General features: G+C 37.3%; 1 protein-coding gene across 1 annotated transcript; it reads right to left on the minus strand.

Annotated features, from left to right (window-relative positions):
• Positions 1-14,075: 14,075 nt before the first annotated feature.
• LOC311083053 (zinc finger MYM-type protein 1-like) lies at positions 14,076-16,034 on the minus strand (the record flags this gene model as incomplete). Its single annotated transcript, XM_084114304.1, has 1 exon — positions 14,076-16,034. One exon carries the CDS (start codon positions 16,032-16,034, stop codon positions 14,076-14,078), a length of 1,959 nt encoding a protein of 652 aa, XP_083970430.1.
• Positions 16,035-18,597: the final 2,563 nt, after the last annotated feature.

Consider the following 18,597-nt stretch of genomic DNA (forward strand, 5'->3'; position numbering starts at 1 on the left):
TACGACATTCTCAATATAATTCATAATCCCACTTTTATAATGAACAACGCGTTATGGTTATTGTGTTATAGTGTTACAGTGTACTCACAGAACATAGGACGGGGTGAGCAAAGCTCATTATCATTTAAAGACACATGCACTTAAACCGCGTGCTGAAAACACACTCAAAAAAATGAAATCTGTGTGTTGTTTGATTAAAATAAGTAGAGTACATTGAAACAAATCAAATGAATCAGTTTAAGGGATATACACAGTTATTTCAAATCAATCTAAACTAAATCCAGGGGAAATTAAATGAGGTCAACTAATTTTTGCTGAAACTACAAAAAGGAATTGAGTCGAGTCAACTACTTCTTCTGCACATGCTCAGAAGACAGGAACTTCCGGTGACCGCTTCAGCCGACGCCATTAATGTGGTGGAGTTGTTTGAAATTGGTAAGTCCAAAAATCTTTTACCATCCTTGTCTATATTGTGCTGATAGTTATTAAAAACTGTTTAAAACAGTCCTAGTATTGTATTCAAGCAGATATTTGACTCTTTATTTTTTATATTTAAAACGGACTCGGATCACCCTGCATACGCAATGAAAAAATAGCAAATTCGTTTAAATGCCTGTATTCATGTGCATATTTAGACATTAACGTGGTATTTGCTTAGATCTGACACTAGTTGTAAGGGGTATTTCACTAGATCGTTTGAGTTATATTACAAAAAATTAACCATTTCCCAATTAACCATTTAATTTTGTTGAGCTTGCTGTTAGCAAGGTGATATTTCCGTACGGGTAGAGACGAGAACACTGCAAATTCAAGTAAAAACGATTTACAGTTATTTCACTTAAAATACAAGTTTATGTTTGATGTAACACGTTGTACCCAAAGCGTTATTTTTGTATTCGGAAATGCATGGAAAACGAAAAACGCGTTCTATGGAGTCACTAAAGGGACATGGTTTGCTAGCGGTATTCTGTTACATTACAATATAGTTGGGGTTGCATCATTGTACGATGTATAATGCGCATCTCGTCAGTAAAGCCGGTTCTGTAATCAGCGGTAAATTCCATCAGGTGCGCAGCTCCTCAGTGAACAACGGCTCTGCGTTGTAAATGCGGCTCAGTGTGACATATGCACGATGATTATCCTGCAGCCCTAATTTACACTACATAACATTTCACTTTACAATCAGAGTATGGAGAGAAGAGTGATAGAACGTATGATCACAAATTTTTAAAGTGAAAGTTTCATTTATAATTTACAGTGACATGAAAAGAGGTTTCAGTAGCAGAACTAAACCATCCGAATCTATTTAAAAATGCATTTCATTCTGATACATTAAAAAAATTAAATAACTATCAAGTTAAGTAAATATCATGCTAATTCATTTTTGTTTTCATTTCACAGGTTTTACAAGAGCAACATAAATCATGCTTGGCTTTCTGTTTTTTTTCCCCATTGGGTAAGTAGTATTAGGCTAATTAATGTTATTTAATTTTAATTAATTCATGGATATTTTTAAAACACCTTTTATTACTGTCATGGAATAGAGGAACATGTTTTATTAATCGGTGCTTGGACATACATGTTTTGGAATCCAGTATATAAATGCATAATAGTAAAATCAAAATCAGATTTTACATACTGATACATTTTGATACCTGTGGTTTTACAATTTCCCAATTGATTGTTGTGCTTGGTTTTCTTCCAGTTATCTAAATGTGGCTTTGTAAGGAATGTGGAGTATCAGAGTCTAGCAGGTACAAATTGATAAAACATTATAAACTATGCCATGGTCATTATGGCAGACATCAGCACTATCCATGTTGTTATGCGAGTTGCCCATGTGCTTTCCGAACATGGAATAGCCTTAAAAGTCATGTATACCGTGCCCATACGTTATCACAGACATCAACACAATTAGTGACATTCAGTTGTCAGCTGTGTGATTGTGCTGAGCTTTCTTCAGGGAAAGATTATTTTGCTCACATTGGGACACACCTTAAAAATGGTCAGACTTGTAGTTGTGCATTTCTAGACTGTAGTTTTGAGACCAACATTTATGGAACGTACTATTCTCACAAGAAGAGAAAACACAAATCACATGGGTTACATGACTTTAAACCAGGTGTTGTGACTTTTCATAGTAAACCTGACACATCTTTGGAGAGTTCTGATGAAAACAGGCCATCATGCTCCACTGATGTACCTGTACCTGAACCTGAAGCTGATGTAGACATTCAGTCAGATGATGACAGTGATATTGTTTCTGTTGCGAGCCTGTCAAAAGTAATTCAGGAAAAAGTAGGGTGTCTCCTGTTGAAGTTAGAAAACATACTGCATGTATCTACTGTAGCACTAGATGAATTGGTGGATGAACTACACTTTTTGCTGAAATCTGCTTCCATACCGATTGTACAAACTACCATTTCGGATGTTTTTAGAAATCATAGTCTGTCAGTTGATGAGACTGTGATTAAAGAACTTGCTTGTGCTGTGTGTGTATCCAACCCTGTAGGAGAGTGTTTTGGAAAGGATGGACCTTTAGCAACAGCCTTCAAAAGAAAAAAGTTCTATAAAGAACATTTCAATGTCGTTGAACCAGTTGAATACTACTTGGACTACAATAAAAACAGAACATTTCAATATATACCAATTTTACAATCTGTACAGCAGTTACTGAGCAAGGAGCACATCTTGGATCAGGTAATTGAGAGAAAAATTGCACAGGAGAGGACCTCTGTAGCAAGTTGTGCTTCTGATGGTCATCTGTTGGATTGTTCTACAGTCAGAACGATTTTTGGTCTCAAGAGGAGTTGAGAATCTCTTTAACTCTGTACATCGATGACTTCAAAGTTTGTAACCCACTTGGTACCTCCCGCAAAAAGCACAAACTCTGTGGAGTGTACTGGATCTTAAGTAATCTCGCCCCTGGCTTTCATTCAGCACTTCATTCAATATACTTGGCAGTACTTTGCAAGACAGATGATGTCAAGACATTTGGATTTGAAAAGGTGCTTGAACCCCTACTGCATGATCTCCGTGTCTTAGAGGAACAAGGTGTGTATTGTGGTGAGATCTGGTATTGTTCCCACGTTCCTGATTAATCCCTAGTATCTCTGTGTCTAGGTGATCTTTTGCTGTCAGGTCAGGATAGGAAATTACTCCCTCAACTTGCTTGTTATCATTTATACCAGTAAATCTAGGTGTAGTCCCTACACTTCCAAGGAAACAATAATAAACATTACTAACTAGACATATGAATTAAATTCATGCTTACCTTCCAGCAGAATCGCTCTTGGAACCCTTGTTATCTTTGGTTATAAAAGGATTAATTAATTGCTCTGTCTCTTGCTGTTAGAACTGTTTGTAAATGGCTGAAGTAAAACTTAACAGTGATTGTCTTTAGAAATAAAAAAATATTTATACAAAAGATTAAAACACTGGTTATATAAAAATCAATACTTGTAGCAAATCAAAAGAAAATGTTACAGGATATGAAACTTCAGCTTATTCAATCTCAACAGGGCAGTCCTGTATGAGTGAATATTACAAAAACTAATTACCTTATCAGCAGTTTAAGCAATTCGAGTAAATATGAACTTGTTCTCATCCGAGGTTTACCAAGTTACAATAATACAGCAGAGCAGTTCAAACCAAAAGAAATTCAGCTAGGATTAAACTAGAAGAGATTTGATTTCTCTCTAGGGTTGCAATCGACATCAAAATCAAGAATGCAGCAACTAACAGTAAAAATACAGTCATATTTATACGGAACTGGGTTACATTGTTCCAATGCAGCTTCTTGGGTTTTTTCCAGAGGAACTCAGTCTCATGACAGAGTTTTGCGACATTGGTCGTTCTCAGCCAAAGTCTTGCGACATTAACAGTCTTTTGCTTCAGATGGATTTTTTGATGACAGCTCCGTTTCCCATGTATGGGCATTCTTGCGTCCTTTCCGTCCTCTCCGCTTTAGACGTTTATGTGTGTGTGTGCGTGCATATGTATCTGGGAGTGTGTTTGCACGTTCAAAATACCTATTAGAATTCACAAATCCTACTACAGTATATATCTCATATTGGTGAGTTTGTAAAGGGCACGGTGCAGTGTGTTGTGGCTGACAATCTAGCTGCACATGGATTAGGTGGGTTTGTTGAAAGTTTTTCAGGAGATTTCATATGCAGATTTTGTACAGCACGAAAACATGAGATCCAAACCCAGACTGTTTCATCTGGTGCTTTCAGCCTTCGCACAAAGGATGATCATGAAAAACATGTGAAGTGTGCAGAGGAAACCTCTAGTCATTGCTTTGGGGTGAAGAGGTCTTGTGTCCTAACCAAGCACCTTTCACAATTCCAAGTCTTAAAAGGCTATCCTCCTGATATCGTGCACGATATCTTTGAAGGTGTTGTGCCAGTAGAGCTGGCTCGTTGCCTCTCTGTACTGATTTCAAAGAAATTTTTTTCACTAGATTTTCTGAACCAGTTTATTCTGAATTTTCCGTACAAGTGGGGTGACAAAACAAATAAGCCTCATGTCATACCATGTACATTCTCCACCAAGAAATCCATCGACGGCAATGCCCACGAAAATTGGAATTTGTTGAGGTTGTTGCCATTTATGATTGGTTCCCTGGTGCCAGAGGATGAACCAGCTTGGTTGTTGATTTTGACCTTAAAAGACATTGTTGAGCTTGTGGTTGCTCCAGTGCATTCTGATGAGTCTATCGCATTTCTTGAGTTTAAGATTTGTGAACACAAAAATCGTTACCAAGAACTTTTCCCAACTACTAACCTGCTGCCAAAACAACACTTTTTGGAGCATTATCCACATATGATACAGTGCTTTGGGCCACTCGTATCTATGTGGACAATGAGATTCGAAGCAAAGCATAGTTTTTTTTAAACAGATTGCACGTCACACTAACTGTTTTAAAAATATAGCTCTTACACTATCTACAAAGCACCAACTAATGCTTGCTTTTCATTTGCATTCATCTGGCCTTAAGAGGGCATCATTTGAAGTCACAAGCGTTTCACCAGTTCCAGTTGAAGTGTTGAACAAGGAAATAGCTTGCACCATCAAACAGAGGTACCCAGAGACTACTGAAGTTAGTCTAGCCAAGTCTGTAAATGCATACGGAGTAAGTTACAAAACAGGAATGATACTGGCTCGTGGATCAGTAGCTGGCCTCCCTGAATTTGTGGAAATAATTCAAATTTGCATTTTTCAAGACAAGTTGAGTTTCATTAGTTATGCTGCTGGTACCGAGAGCATTTCAGAGCCTTTGAAGTAAATGGATCGCATCTGAGAGAGCTGGTCTTTGTTGAGCATGGTGAACTGTTAGATGACTATCCACTTGTGTGCTACTTGATTGGGGCTGTTCAGATGCTGACTTTGAAAAGATATATTCGTGTAGCAGCATAAAACAAGATTCTATTCCTGTTATTACAAATATTCTACACAGTACTTTTCGATACAAATTACAACTACTCTTCACACTCATAAATGCTTTGTTTTTTTTTCCTCCATAGGCTAACAGAGGCTTGAGTATATGTGCTTTTAAAGGCTGAACAGAACAAGATAACTTTGAGAGTAAGTAGGTCAATATTTTATTTAAAAACAACAAAAATAAGAAATGCTTAAAATACTGAATGCAAAAATAAATAACCATTCACTCTTAAAATGCACATATTGTCTTGTCCCTTTCATTTGTGTGATTAATTTGTCATGTGTCCTCTCTTTAGGCTGATAGTCGGGACAATGGCTGGACCTGTAAAACTTAGAGTAATTCTAGCTGACAATGATGCCAGGAAGTTGATTCTGGATGCCTAGTTCTACTGATGACCTCACACAAATAATCATTGACACTTTCCAGCTTGATGGAGATATCCGGTTGCAGTATCAAGATGATGACTTTGGTTGTGAGTTTATTAATTTGACATCAGTAACTGATGTTGATGACAAAGGAACCTTGAAGGTCATCTTTAAGACCACGGGACAAAACCAAGAAAAAGTCAAGGAAAGCTTCACTGTAAATGATTTCTGTTGTTTTCACAGTATTATTGCTGTATTTTCAGTGAAAGTTTACTGTAGAAACAGTTTACAGTAAGTTGCTGTCAATTTTATAGCTTTTACATTATTTTTGCTGTATTTCCAGCTTTGTCACCGTATAACTATTTACAGGGAAGTTGCTGTCAATTTATGCTTTTCTTTGGTGGGGGGAAGAAAATAATCACAGTAATTCTTATACTCCTGTTAAATTGATGACAGTATATTCCAACAGACAAGCCCGACAGAGGACAGTTTATTGAGGTTATTTCAGCTTAGGAATTTTATAATGCATCGTTTCATAAGGTAACCCATATATTAAAGGGCCTATATGCAACTTTTTCCCCAAAATAAACGTAACAATAGCCTTTTTATTTGACCATTTATGACTCAAACATCTCCTGATGAGCATACTGACACCTTGTCAGCTTACAGTGGGTGCACCTATAAGCCTGTATCCTATTTTTCCTATTTTCTGTCGGGTCGGATTTTTCGCGCGCTGTCTGCGGATGTGACGTCAAGCGCATTCATGTTAAACGTTTCAGATCACTCTGCCACCACCGCTAGTCAGCAAGTAGCCTTAGTTTCTCAAACAATATATGTATTTGACTGTTCTTACCTCTGTAAACATAATGTTGACTTCTTTGCAGCGGATGACTTGTGAAGTGTGCACGTACGAGAGCGAGCAGAAAGGAAGAGCAGTTCCGTTTTTTGACCACAGGTGTCAGTCGCGAGTTTAAATTTCGGAAAAACGCATATAGGCCCTTTAAGGCATTTAGAATATAGTTTAAAAAAGTTTAAATTTGCTTGGGTGTTTTTTTTTTTTTTTCGTTTTTTTTTTCTTTATGGTTGCCAGATTTTGTCACAAACCCAACTAATCTCAAAGGTTATTATAGCCTAAAATGTTTGGATGGGAGATGTAGTCCCATCCAATGATCAATAATATAGGCAATATATATATAAAAAAAGCGATTTCCATGATTTATTATTATTATTGTTATTTTGCTTTAGATTTACACACTTAATTACATAAAGAGCGAATCGCACGGGATATACACCTGGCAACCAATCATCTAACCGTCAGCCGGCCCGTCACACACACTCGAATTTTCCATTTCATCCTGACTGACTTCGAGAGGACGGAGCACGCAGAACCAGCAAGAACTAGCCAGGTAAGATGTAAAATTGTATTCAAAATCTTAAAAATTTGTATTTCTAAATGTTCCACCACTACAAATGTGAAGATATTCGTTTTACCATTAACTGTTAACGTTAAGTATCCTAATCGTGGTGAGTTTGAAAGGTAAAGTTAAGGTAACGTTAAACGTTAGCTTTTTAACGCGAACATTCTAGCCAGTTAGCGTTAGCCAAATACTAGTTATCACAAGGTTTGATGTTAATGTCAGATATTATTTTCAAGTTTAGAACAAAGTAATCGAAATGTTCTTGTTTCTGAACACTTGTGTGTAACTTAACGTTAACGTTAACATTACACCGTGTGTGTGTTGCCTGTCGCGATCGAGGCCTCATACAACAATATGTTAACATATAGTTAGCAGCTAAACGTTATAACTTATAACAACTCTACCGGTAAGTTATGTTCTACACGAATTGAATGGACAACCACAGTGTTATTAGTCATATTATACATTTTATAACGTTAGTACGATGCACACTTGAAGTGAATACACAGACAGCAGTGAAATTCCCGCCGAATGAATTCCCGCGTCTCGGCATTTCAGTTATTGAATAATGCACTAAAATTCATAAAAGTAATCTCTCTGTGTAGCCTACGTCTATGCAGTGTTAAATATATTTTTCATTTCTTTCATTGTGTACAGTTCGAGATTGCAGTGTGCTGAGGATGAGTTTTGCTCCTTCATTAAAAACAGATCGAGGTAAGTCATTTTCAGTTATTGAATAATGCACTAAAATTCATAAAAGTGATCTCTGTGTGTTCGTCTATGCAGTGTTGGGTATGTTTTTCATTTCTTTCTGTGTGTACAGTTGTTCGAGATTGCAGTGTGCTGAGGATGAGTTTTGCTCCTTCATTAAAAACAGAGGTAAGTCATTTTCAGTTATTGAATAATGCACTAAAATTCATAAAAGTAATCTCTGTGTTTGTCTATGCAGTGTTGGATATGTTTTTCATTTCTTTCATTGTGTACAGTTCGAGATTGCAGTGTGCTGAGGATGAGTTTTGCGCCTTCATTAAAAACAGAGGTAAGTCATTTTCAGTTATTGAATAATGCACTAAAATTCATAAAAGTAATCTCTGTGTTCGTCTATGCAGTGTTGAATATGTTTTTCATTTCTTTCATTGTGTACAGTTCGAGATTGCAGTGTGCTGAGGATGAGTTTTGCTCCTTCATTAAAAACAGAGGTAAGACATTTTCAGTTATTGAATAATGCACTAAAATTCATAAAAGTAATCTCTGTGTTTGTCTATGCAGTGTTGGATATGTTTTTCATTTCTTTCATTGTGTACAGTTCGAGATTGCAGTGTGCTGAGGATGAGTTTTGCTCCTTCGTTAAAAACAGAGGTAAGTCATTTTCAGTTATTGAATAATGCACTAAAATTCATAAAAGTAATCTCTGTGTTCGTCTATGCAGTGTTGAATATGTTTTTCATTTCTTTCATTGTGTACAGTTCGAGATTGCAGTGTGCTGAGGATGAGTTTCGCTCTCTGCTTGGCCCTGCCAAGTCTGGAGTGTTTCTAGTTTAATGAATTCAATTTTAATAAAGAATTTTAAACTTACTTCTGTGTTGTCATAATTGACGTAACATCTAAAAATCAGTAATATAACTGTGTAAATATTTTTTGCATACACAACTTTAGCTTTCATTCTTTTTTTTTTTTAAGTGTGTAACAGATTGTAGATGGTTATATGTTGTGTATATAAAAATACCATAATCAATTATACTGCATAGTAACTTTACAGTATTTTAAAATACAGTGCAAAAACAAGCACTGTAATTAATTTTACAGTATAAAAATGCTGTAAGTTATTATACGGTTATGCTGTTAACTTGTATTTTAAAATACAGTGCAAAAACAAGCACTGTAATTAATTTTACAGTATAAAAATGCTGTAAGTTATTATACGGTATGCTGTGAAGTACTGTTGTCAGATTTACAGTAATTTTACCGTGGAATAAAATACTGAAGCTTGCTGGAAATTTTACGTAAAATTTTTTACAGTGTTGGGTTCTTGTGAGATTCCAGAATCAATTCCTGAGCACTCAACACTGCACAGGTTAGATGATTCTGCATCAGTCTCCTCGTTTGAAACCGATGACACTGTCCTTTTGTCTTCCCCTGATCCTTCTCTTGGGTCAGTGCAATCCGAATCAAGATCTACCCCGTGGCTACTTGTATTCCCAATTCCACGTTTCTCCTATGACTCAGAAATAATTCTACAACAAGCCAATGCTGAATACCATGCTAACAGAACTCGTCTTAGTCCATCTCCAAAGCTGAAATCGCACATTCTGGAAAGCCTAGCTGAGGAAATCATAAAATTCAAAGCATATCCAACGGATGTAGACCTTAATGCAGTGGCAGAAGCATTGATCAATAAACACCCTTGCTTACGAGAGCAAGGCTCCTACAATGGTTGCTATGGGTGGAAAATAAGGCTAAAGTATAAGATGGCGAACTTTCGTACCAAGCTCAGAAGTGTGGGGTGTTCTGAAGTAAGCATAAATTCATTAAAGAACAAAAAGCAAGACCAATGCCATGCTGCTTCAAACATTAAGAAGCCTAGAAGAGCGGAAGTGAATTACTGCCCTCAACATCCAAAGGGAGAAACTTCTGACAGTCTGGAGAAAGAACGAGTTCAACTTTTGACAGAGATCAGAAAAAGAAACAACGACAAAATAATCAAAGAGAAGATGGAAAGAACCTTTTCATACAGAAGACAGGAAGTGGTTCAGAAGAAACCAATGGTAGCAGAGTTTAAAACTCGATGGCCAGCTCTCTTTAATGTTGATGAAGTAAGTGTTTTTATTTTTTCCTTTAAATGCAGAAGCTCATTTACTTTATTTAAGCCTGGAAAATTTTAAGTCCAAATACTTGACATTTTGTTTGCTCTTTTAACAGATCAATAGTGAATTCATGCAGATTACAACAGCCCCACTGGAGTTTAAGTTTCTTGCTGTGCTTGACCAATATTCAGACAGCTTGATGAAGATTTTTCACACTAAAGGTGGAGTCAATGGCCGAACAATAAAAAACATCATGCAACCCATTTCACAGGTTGATACACAAAGTTATACACACCTCTTGGTTATCAATATTCAATTATTTTTTTTTAATCAGTGTTTTGTATTTTTTTTTTTTTAAGAATAACAGCATAGATGTGCGAAGAGAATGCATCCTCAAAGCATTGTGTGCATACTTGAATGAAGACCATGTACAGCTGTTCAAGGAGTATGCTGTAAGCAAATGGTAAGTATGCGATGAAGCAGACAGTAATGGGGATCTACATTGTTCGACATGAAGGACATGACCCAGTGGATCAGCCTGTAGATGTTGGTGTCGTGATTGAAGGGACTGAGGTTCTCAGCTCCTTGAGGAATGCAGCTGTAGCAGTGGCCATGTTATTCGGACTCATTTACGCCTTGAACCTTAGCTACCCACGAGAACTCAAATCTACATTCGAGGTAATCCAGAAAGTGTTCTTCAACCTGGATGGACACAGACTTTCACCAAAAGTGCAAACCCTGAAGAACAAGATGTTGGAGTAAGTTGACCTTGTTCTATTTTCTTGTAGCTCAACACTGAGCAGAAATTGTCTTAACTTTTTTTTCTTTTATTATAGTCTTGTATAGTCATTTAATTTGGTTAGATGCAATATATCAGTATTGTTAATCCTCTTTTTATTTTTTCGGCAAGGTTGGTTTCTAAGTTTTATTTCTTGACTTGGCTGAAACTTTACAACTACTGCTGTAGTTGCTTTAATGTGATTCTTGAAACATCTAGTTGTAAGATACTAGTTTTGAGATTGTAGCTCAACACTAAGCACAAGTTGGTGTTGGTGTTTTTCTTTTTCTCTTGAATGCAGTAATTATCAGATTTACATTAAAAGTGGTTGATGTTTCATTTCATTTAATTGCATACAAAAGCAATATTGTTAATCCTCTTGTTCTGGTTTGTAGTTTTATTTGTTTTACTAAAATATTTCTCAACCTGTCTGAAACCTTAAAACTACTGCTGTAGTTGCTTTAATCTGATTCTTGAAATATCTTGTTTTAAGATAATAGTTTTGAGATTGTATCTCTACACTAAGCACAAGTTGGTGTTTTTTCCCTTGAGTGCAGTAATTGCCAAATCTGCATTAAAAGTGGTTGATTTTCATTTTATTTAATTGCATGCAATAGCAATATTGTTTCTCCTCTATTTCTGTTGTGTAGTTTTTCTTTATTTGACAAAAAATATTTGTCAACCTGCCTGAAACCTTCAAACTACCTCTGTAGTTGCTTTAAACTGACTCTGGAAATACTGTATTTTTGATCTGTCTTGTTCTATGGAGTAGTTTTGAAATTGTAGGTCAGCACTGATCGGTAATTACTGTTTTTTGTTTCACTTTGGACACTGAATAAAGAAAGATTTGAGACATTCACATTGAGTATTTGATTTGTAAGTACATTTTGGCAGAAATATCAGTAATTAAAAGCTGGTTTAAAAGACAATTACGTCATTCAGTTAAAATATTTCTGGTTGTTTAAATTTAAGTGGTTTCAATTAATTGGCTCAACAAGACAAAATTGTGTACAAGTTAAATTCACAAGACAATTAAAACAAAAATAGTTTGACCTCATTGGCTGAAGATGATTTTTGCTTATGGGTTCTATTTGCCTAGATTAAGCTGAGATAACATAATTCAAATGCGTGGAAATGTGTGTCATAATTATATTAAGTTACACCAACGATTTATTTTTTTGAGTGAGAGCTGTTTTTGACCAGGTAAAATTAGTGTTTTCTTACAATACTAATGAGAATTTTTAATTACAGTTTTTTTCGATTGCTAAACTACAGTGAGCACAACTGGAGCTACATGTGCAAAACTCTAACTACATTCTGCACTACCAACAGTCACCTGAGCTAAACAGTTCACATCACCTGCAAAACTCACTCCAAGCAACACAACTCTTAACACATGGCTCAAAACAGGCTCAGTGCAGCTAAACACTATTCACAACCCTCACTGAGATAACACACACTGTCACTCAGAACACACTGAGAGTAAAAACACTAGCATCAAACACCAATACAGAAAATACTAACTTTTCATCTTTACAGTTTGAACAATTTCAGTGACTTCATACAAAGTAATATTTTCTTCAAAGAAAAGAGTGACATTCTTTCACATGATTTATTAAAATTTTTAGAACATAACAATTCTTTAAGGTAAATGAAAATAAGCAGTTGCTTCAATAGTCTGTAGTAATTTATGGAATTAGGTCTTGGAATTGGAAAAAAAAGGTAGAAACTAAAAGTACATACTGTAATTTGAACAAATAATTGAGGGGCTAATCCTGATTCCTGCCTCTCTCTAGCATCAGGCCACAGGTTTTCATCAACATCACATCTAATGTTCTCTCTTGCCATGCACCTGGGGAAGAACCTTCTGGAGTGCCTTATCCATCCCTGCCAGTCCTCTGGACTCGTGTCCTCACATCCGGCACGCATGGCTTCCAAAAGAGACATTTGGTCATGTGGGTGTTGACCAAACACTTTCCACCTCCACCCATACAGAAAAAAAAAATATTGAAATATATTTTACAGTAAAGTGTAAAAAATATATGTGGCATATATTCCAAATACATTGAAATATATTTGCACTGTTGGTCACTTATATTTATCATTTTGAAATATATTCTGAAATATAACAAAAATATATGATGTTACTGTAAGTGTGAAATATATTTACATATATTTACTGTAACTAAAATATATTTATTGGGCCAATTTCGAATATTTGCATATATTCCAAAAATATATTTCAAATATATTTCTTTTGTGTATGGGAGCCTTTCAGCTGAAATTGCAATCAGCAGTGTTTGAAAGGCACAAGGCTGAAATCTGTTCTGTTTTGAATGTGTGGTTCACAGTTTTGACAGCAGTGTTAGCATTTGAACAAAGTGCTGTAAATCCACAGTGTTGTGCAGGTTGTAGTTAAAGTCATGGGATAAGTGTGTAGAGTTTTGAAAACTGTGTTCAAACAATGAAAAACGAACTAGAGTTTGGTCCACATGAACTGCTGCTGTGCAGACTGTAGTTAGAGTTTTGCACATGTGACTCCAGTTGTGCTCACTGTCGTTTAGCAATCGAAAAAAACTGTAAAGTATATTACAAACTTTTAATTTAGACCCTAAAGAATCATATTAGCTTGTACTAAAATGGCATTATATGACCCCTTTAAAATAATTATTTCAGAATACTTAATTCTGGATTAAACAGAATACACAATACATAACTGATCATCAGCATAAAATACAAACATAATTCAAAATGCAATATCAAAAATAGTTTCAAAGAGTGAGCATACCTGGCAATAGAGACACACAGCTACAGTGTGGGAAGTTCTGTTTACAGATGCTTCCTTGAGTGGTTTGCCAATTCCCTTTATATACCCACGTGGAACAAAAGAACAATACACATCTAGCACCCAAATATTTATTCAGCTTTCGTTGGACCCTTTCTCGTTCCCCAAGTGGTCACGCCTGGGTTTGGGGGATAGAGATAAATGTTTATCAACGATCTTTATTGGGGCATCTCCAGTGGCGTAGCAAGTCAGTCCCGGGCCCATATGCAAAATAAATTGTACGGGCCCCCCCTAACCCCGCAGTACATCGAAGAGACATTTATAGACGAAAATAAAAAATGCACTCTACCCAACAAATTTTTTTCACAACCAGAACGGAACAAAAACAAGTCTAAAACAAACAAGGCTCAGCCAATGTCAATAATAAACTACTGATCTTGGCACGGCGGCCCAAAATGTAAAAACATAAAACTACTCACTCATTTTAGTTGCATTCTCCGGGCCTTTCTTTCGGCAAATTCATCCACAATGTCACTGGTGTTTAATTCACGGCTTCGTGTGTTCTCGATGGAAAGAATTGCCAGTCCCGAAAGTCTGTTTTGCGACATGGTGCTCCGCAAATAATTTTTTATTAGCTTCAGTTTTGAAAATGAGCGCTCCGCTGAAGCAACAGTAACAGGGACGGTGAGAAAGAGAACTAAAACGGTGCAGATGTCGCTGAAGCTAGATGTGATAGAGTTGTTCTCAACAATCAAAAAACTGGCCAGATCTTGAACTGTTGTCATCTCAGAGATTTGTCTTTTGAAGGCTGCACGGAATGCGATCAATTGTTGTGGAAGAGCTGGAGACAAGTCGTTGTTGTATTTCTCCACTAACCTCAGTGCCCCTTGGTATATCGCGTTCTTCTCCTCAGTTGCAAGTATGTGTGGCTGGACCACTCTGAACAAATCGGCAACTGATCGCAAAGCTGAAAATCGCCGACTCAGCTGGGAAATTATTATGTCTAGGCAAGCGTTAAAAACATTTACCTTAAAGTAACTTTCAGCATCAGCCAAACGCTCATCCTGACAGAATTCATCAAATTGGCGCTTTGCCCTTCTAATTCTTTCCTTTTCAAAGGTTTGTTTCACTCCCCACTTCTCAGCCATGGATTGTGCGGTTGTTTTTGCCTCCTCAAAACTTTCCCTGAACCTTGTCAACTCAGTGATGGCATTGTCAAGTAATTCTGTAGCTTTAAGAAGATCAGCATTCTTCGCCTGTAGCATTTTTGAAATGACACTGATCTGTTCCAAGACTTCACTTTGAAGAACTATAATAAAAACAAAGTCAAATCTTTCCATCAGCTTCATCAAAGCCATGGACTCGTTGCGCTCATCTGTCTTTTTACTCGTAAGTGAAATTTTGGTCAGGGCCTTCAACACGTCAACATATCTGTATCTGATTGCAGACACGGCATCATTGCGCGATGCCCACCTAGTAGCGCACAGTTTTTTCAGCGTGACACCCGGATTGGGCTTTTCAGTAATCTCAACTAATACATTCCACCTCTTTATACTGTGCGCAAAAAACACGTACAATTTTTCCATGGTGTTGTAAAACTTTGTTAGCTCTGTTATTGACTTAACTGAATCATTGAGGACCAGATTTAAGTTATGGGCAGCACAGTGTACATATGTGGCATTTGGTTGTCTCTCCTGTATCCTTGCCTGAACTCCCGTGTATATGCCACTCATGTTCGCAGCCCCATCGAATCCTTGGCCACGGCATTGTGAAATATTGAGACCTTTTTCCTCAACCGAACGTATAATTTCATTGGCTATTGTGCCAGCGGATGAGTCAGGCATTTCCTGGAATCCCAGAAAAGACTCGTTGATTTTCACAGCCATTGCAGCACCCTGGCTATCTCTCTCTATGGTTACGTACCGAAAGATTTGACTCATCTGATCCACTTTAGATATATCTTGAGTCGTGTCCATGATCACTGAGAAAAACGGTGCCGCTTTAATTTCACTGATAATTTCTTTCTGGACAGACTCAGAGAGTATACTAATCAGTTCATTTTGGATTTCTGGGCTGAGATACTTAACGGATCCAGCAGGGCGACTGAGCAGCTCCTTTAAATATGGATCATACTTGGCCAGAAGGTCGATGATGGAGAGAAAATTACCTTTGTTGACACTTTCAGTGTCTTCGAAGTGTCCCCGAAATGCAAGGTTGTTTGATGCCAGAGTTAAAGTGACATTAATGATCCGGTCTAGAACCTGCCTCCAAAAATTAACTTGTTGACGGATTTGCTGTTCTGATGCCTCGTCAATAGTTCCATGCAGACGCCACTGATTATAAACACTGCAAGCTGCTACATGGTACTCTGCGACCTCATGCTTGGAAATTTTATTTGACAGGGTCTGCCATGTTCTTATTCCTTGTGTCCATGCCATGTTGTAGCTTTTGTGACTGCGGTCAGCAAATAACCAGCATGGTTCACAATATGCAGCGTCAAGCTTAGGGGAGTAACACAGCCAAGATCTCGGTAGCTGAATACCAGCTTTTGTTGTGGTGGAGTAAAAACTCGCCGAAAAGCACCTATCTCCTTGCAATGGATCTCGAGGAAAGGGACCGGGGGGTTTGCATGAACCTTGCGACACAATAAAATGCTTTACTTGCCCATCCGTTAGTAGTGTGTCTGGATAGTTTCCTTTATCTGTTGGGTAACCCGCTGACATATTTCCCGCCGAATATCCAGCTTTTGGCTCGTCTGCGACTGCTTCTTCGCTCCCTGACACTTGGCACTGTAAGCTGTCAGCAACTGCATTGTTGTTCTCATCCAAAGACGTGCAACTGCTAATATTCGCTGACGAAACTTCTCTCTCATCTTCGACATTGTTGTCATTCGCACTAACGTTAGGTCGGCACAAAAAACTGTCTATTTTGGGTAGTTTTTGTGTTGCGACTAACTTCTCCACCCTCACTTTTCTCTTTAAGGCCCCACTTTTATGTTTGTATTTGTCCATAATTTAATCAGCTAGCTGTAACGTCTCACACTGTGTGTTTTCTTTTTTTAATTTGTCGCGGCGATGTAGCGTCATATAAAAAATGACACCGTTCTACGGCAGCCGCGGGGTGCAAAAAATAATAAACGCAAACGCACACAAGAAATTACGGAAACATGACTTTATAACTAAGAAAAAAATACTACACATGACATGCATACAAAAATATTTTTATTGTGGCCACAAATTTATTATGAATTTTCTCCTTTTCAATTAGCCTATAAGTTCCCCATGGGCGGCCGCGCGGGCCCCCTATTGGCCCGGGCCCATTTGCACGTGCATACCCTGCATGCCCAGACGCTACGCCACTGGGCATCTCCCACATCAGAAGAACAGGCATTGTTTTCTTTTTTTCTGACTGTTCTGCTGCTGCGGGAATGAAACTCCTTTACCATTCGCACCAGACGTATTTATTTTGACCTCTCATAAAACAGCTGGAGACAGTAGGTTCATGAGATTTGCATGACTGAATGAGACCTGTAGGGAAGAAGATAGTGTGCAGAGTCAGGAACTCAGCATGGGGGGAAAGCGATGAGATTGGGCCAGTTGTGTTGTGCTCTCTGTCCCATAGATATCTTCTTCAGATTAGTGAGTGTTATTGTTTTATTGCAGGTTTGAATTCTTGAATTCAGTCTTAGTAGAAATCCATCCTTACACCCTCATTGACCCTCTGATCCCCTTTTGAACACTTCTAACCGCATACAGAAAATAGTCTGTCTGATCTAATAATGGACACACAATGAGTCAAGTCAAGTCAAGTCAAGTATATTTGTATAGCGCTTTTCACAATACAAATTGTATCAAAGCAGCTTCACAGTATTAAATTAAAATAATACAACAAGGTTTGTTTCTAGTGGAATTTATTGATTGATAAAAATAAATTAATATTCCCAAAATATCCCCAACTGAGCAAGCCAAAGGCAACAGTGGCAAGGAACCGAAAAACTCCATCAAGTGACCTGACGGTGACCTAAAACTCCATCACGTCACCCAATGGAGAAAAAAAAAAAACCTTGGGAGAACCCAGGCTCAGTCGGGGGGCCAGTTCTCCTGTGGCGATACAATGAGCTGCCATACTGTATAGAGGAACTATTGACAACTGTTTCATTCCTCAATATTAAACTCAATATTCAAACCTTCAGTGCCTGTGTCAGTGTTGTGACCCTGGACCACAAAACCAGTCTTATGTGTATTTTTTTTTTTAATTGAGATTTATACATCATCTGAAAGCTGAATACATAATCTTTCCATTGATGTATGGTTTGTTAGGATAGGACAATATTTGGCCGAGATACAACTATTTGAAAATCTGGAATCTGAGGGTACAGAAAAATCAAAATATTGAGAAAATCGCCTTTAAAGTTGTTCATTTCTATTGGCGATAGTGCTGCATCCATTCACAAAAATAAATGTTTTATATATTTAAGGTGGGAAATTTACAAAATATCTTCATGGAACATGATCTTTACTTAATATCCTAATGATTTTTTGCATAAAAGAAAAATCTATAATTTTGACCCATACAATGTTTTGTTGGCTATTGCCACACATTTACCCGTGCGACATAATACTGGTTTTGTGATCCAGGGTCACATATGTGAACACCAAATTCACTTCACTTTACTAAAATTGTTTTATGCTGAAATAATAAACACAAAAAACTGTTTGCTATAAAAATCCTCATTCCAAATCTTTAAGGTGTAACTTAAGAATGACGTAGCATTAAGAAGGTTTCGGGAAACGCAGCCCTGACCTTTTGTATGAATTAATCAAAACTTACTTAGTTTGAATTGTTTTGTTGACTTCTAAGTGACATGCTTAGCATGTGTCAAGGTCAGTGTGTCTAGCTAGCACATGATGCTCTGTCATGGCTGATAGGGTTGGGGACTTGTTGCAACTGTCCCCAAGCTAAGCAGCCATATCAAAACAGACCACACAACAGTATTTTTCA

Source organism: Abramis brama, assembly GCF_963993115.1.
Source record: "Abramis brama genome assembly, chromosome: 5".
In the NCBI taxonomy this organism is placed as follows: domain Eukaryota; kingdom Metazoa; phylum Chordata; class Actinopteri; order Cypriniformes; family Leuciscidae; genus Abramis; species Abramis brama.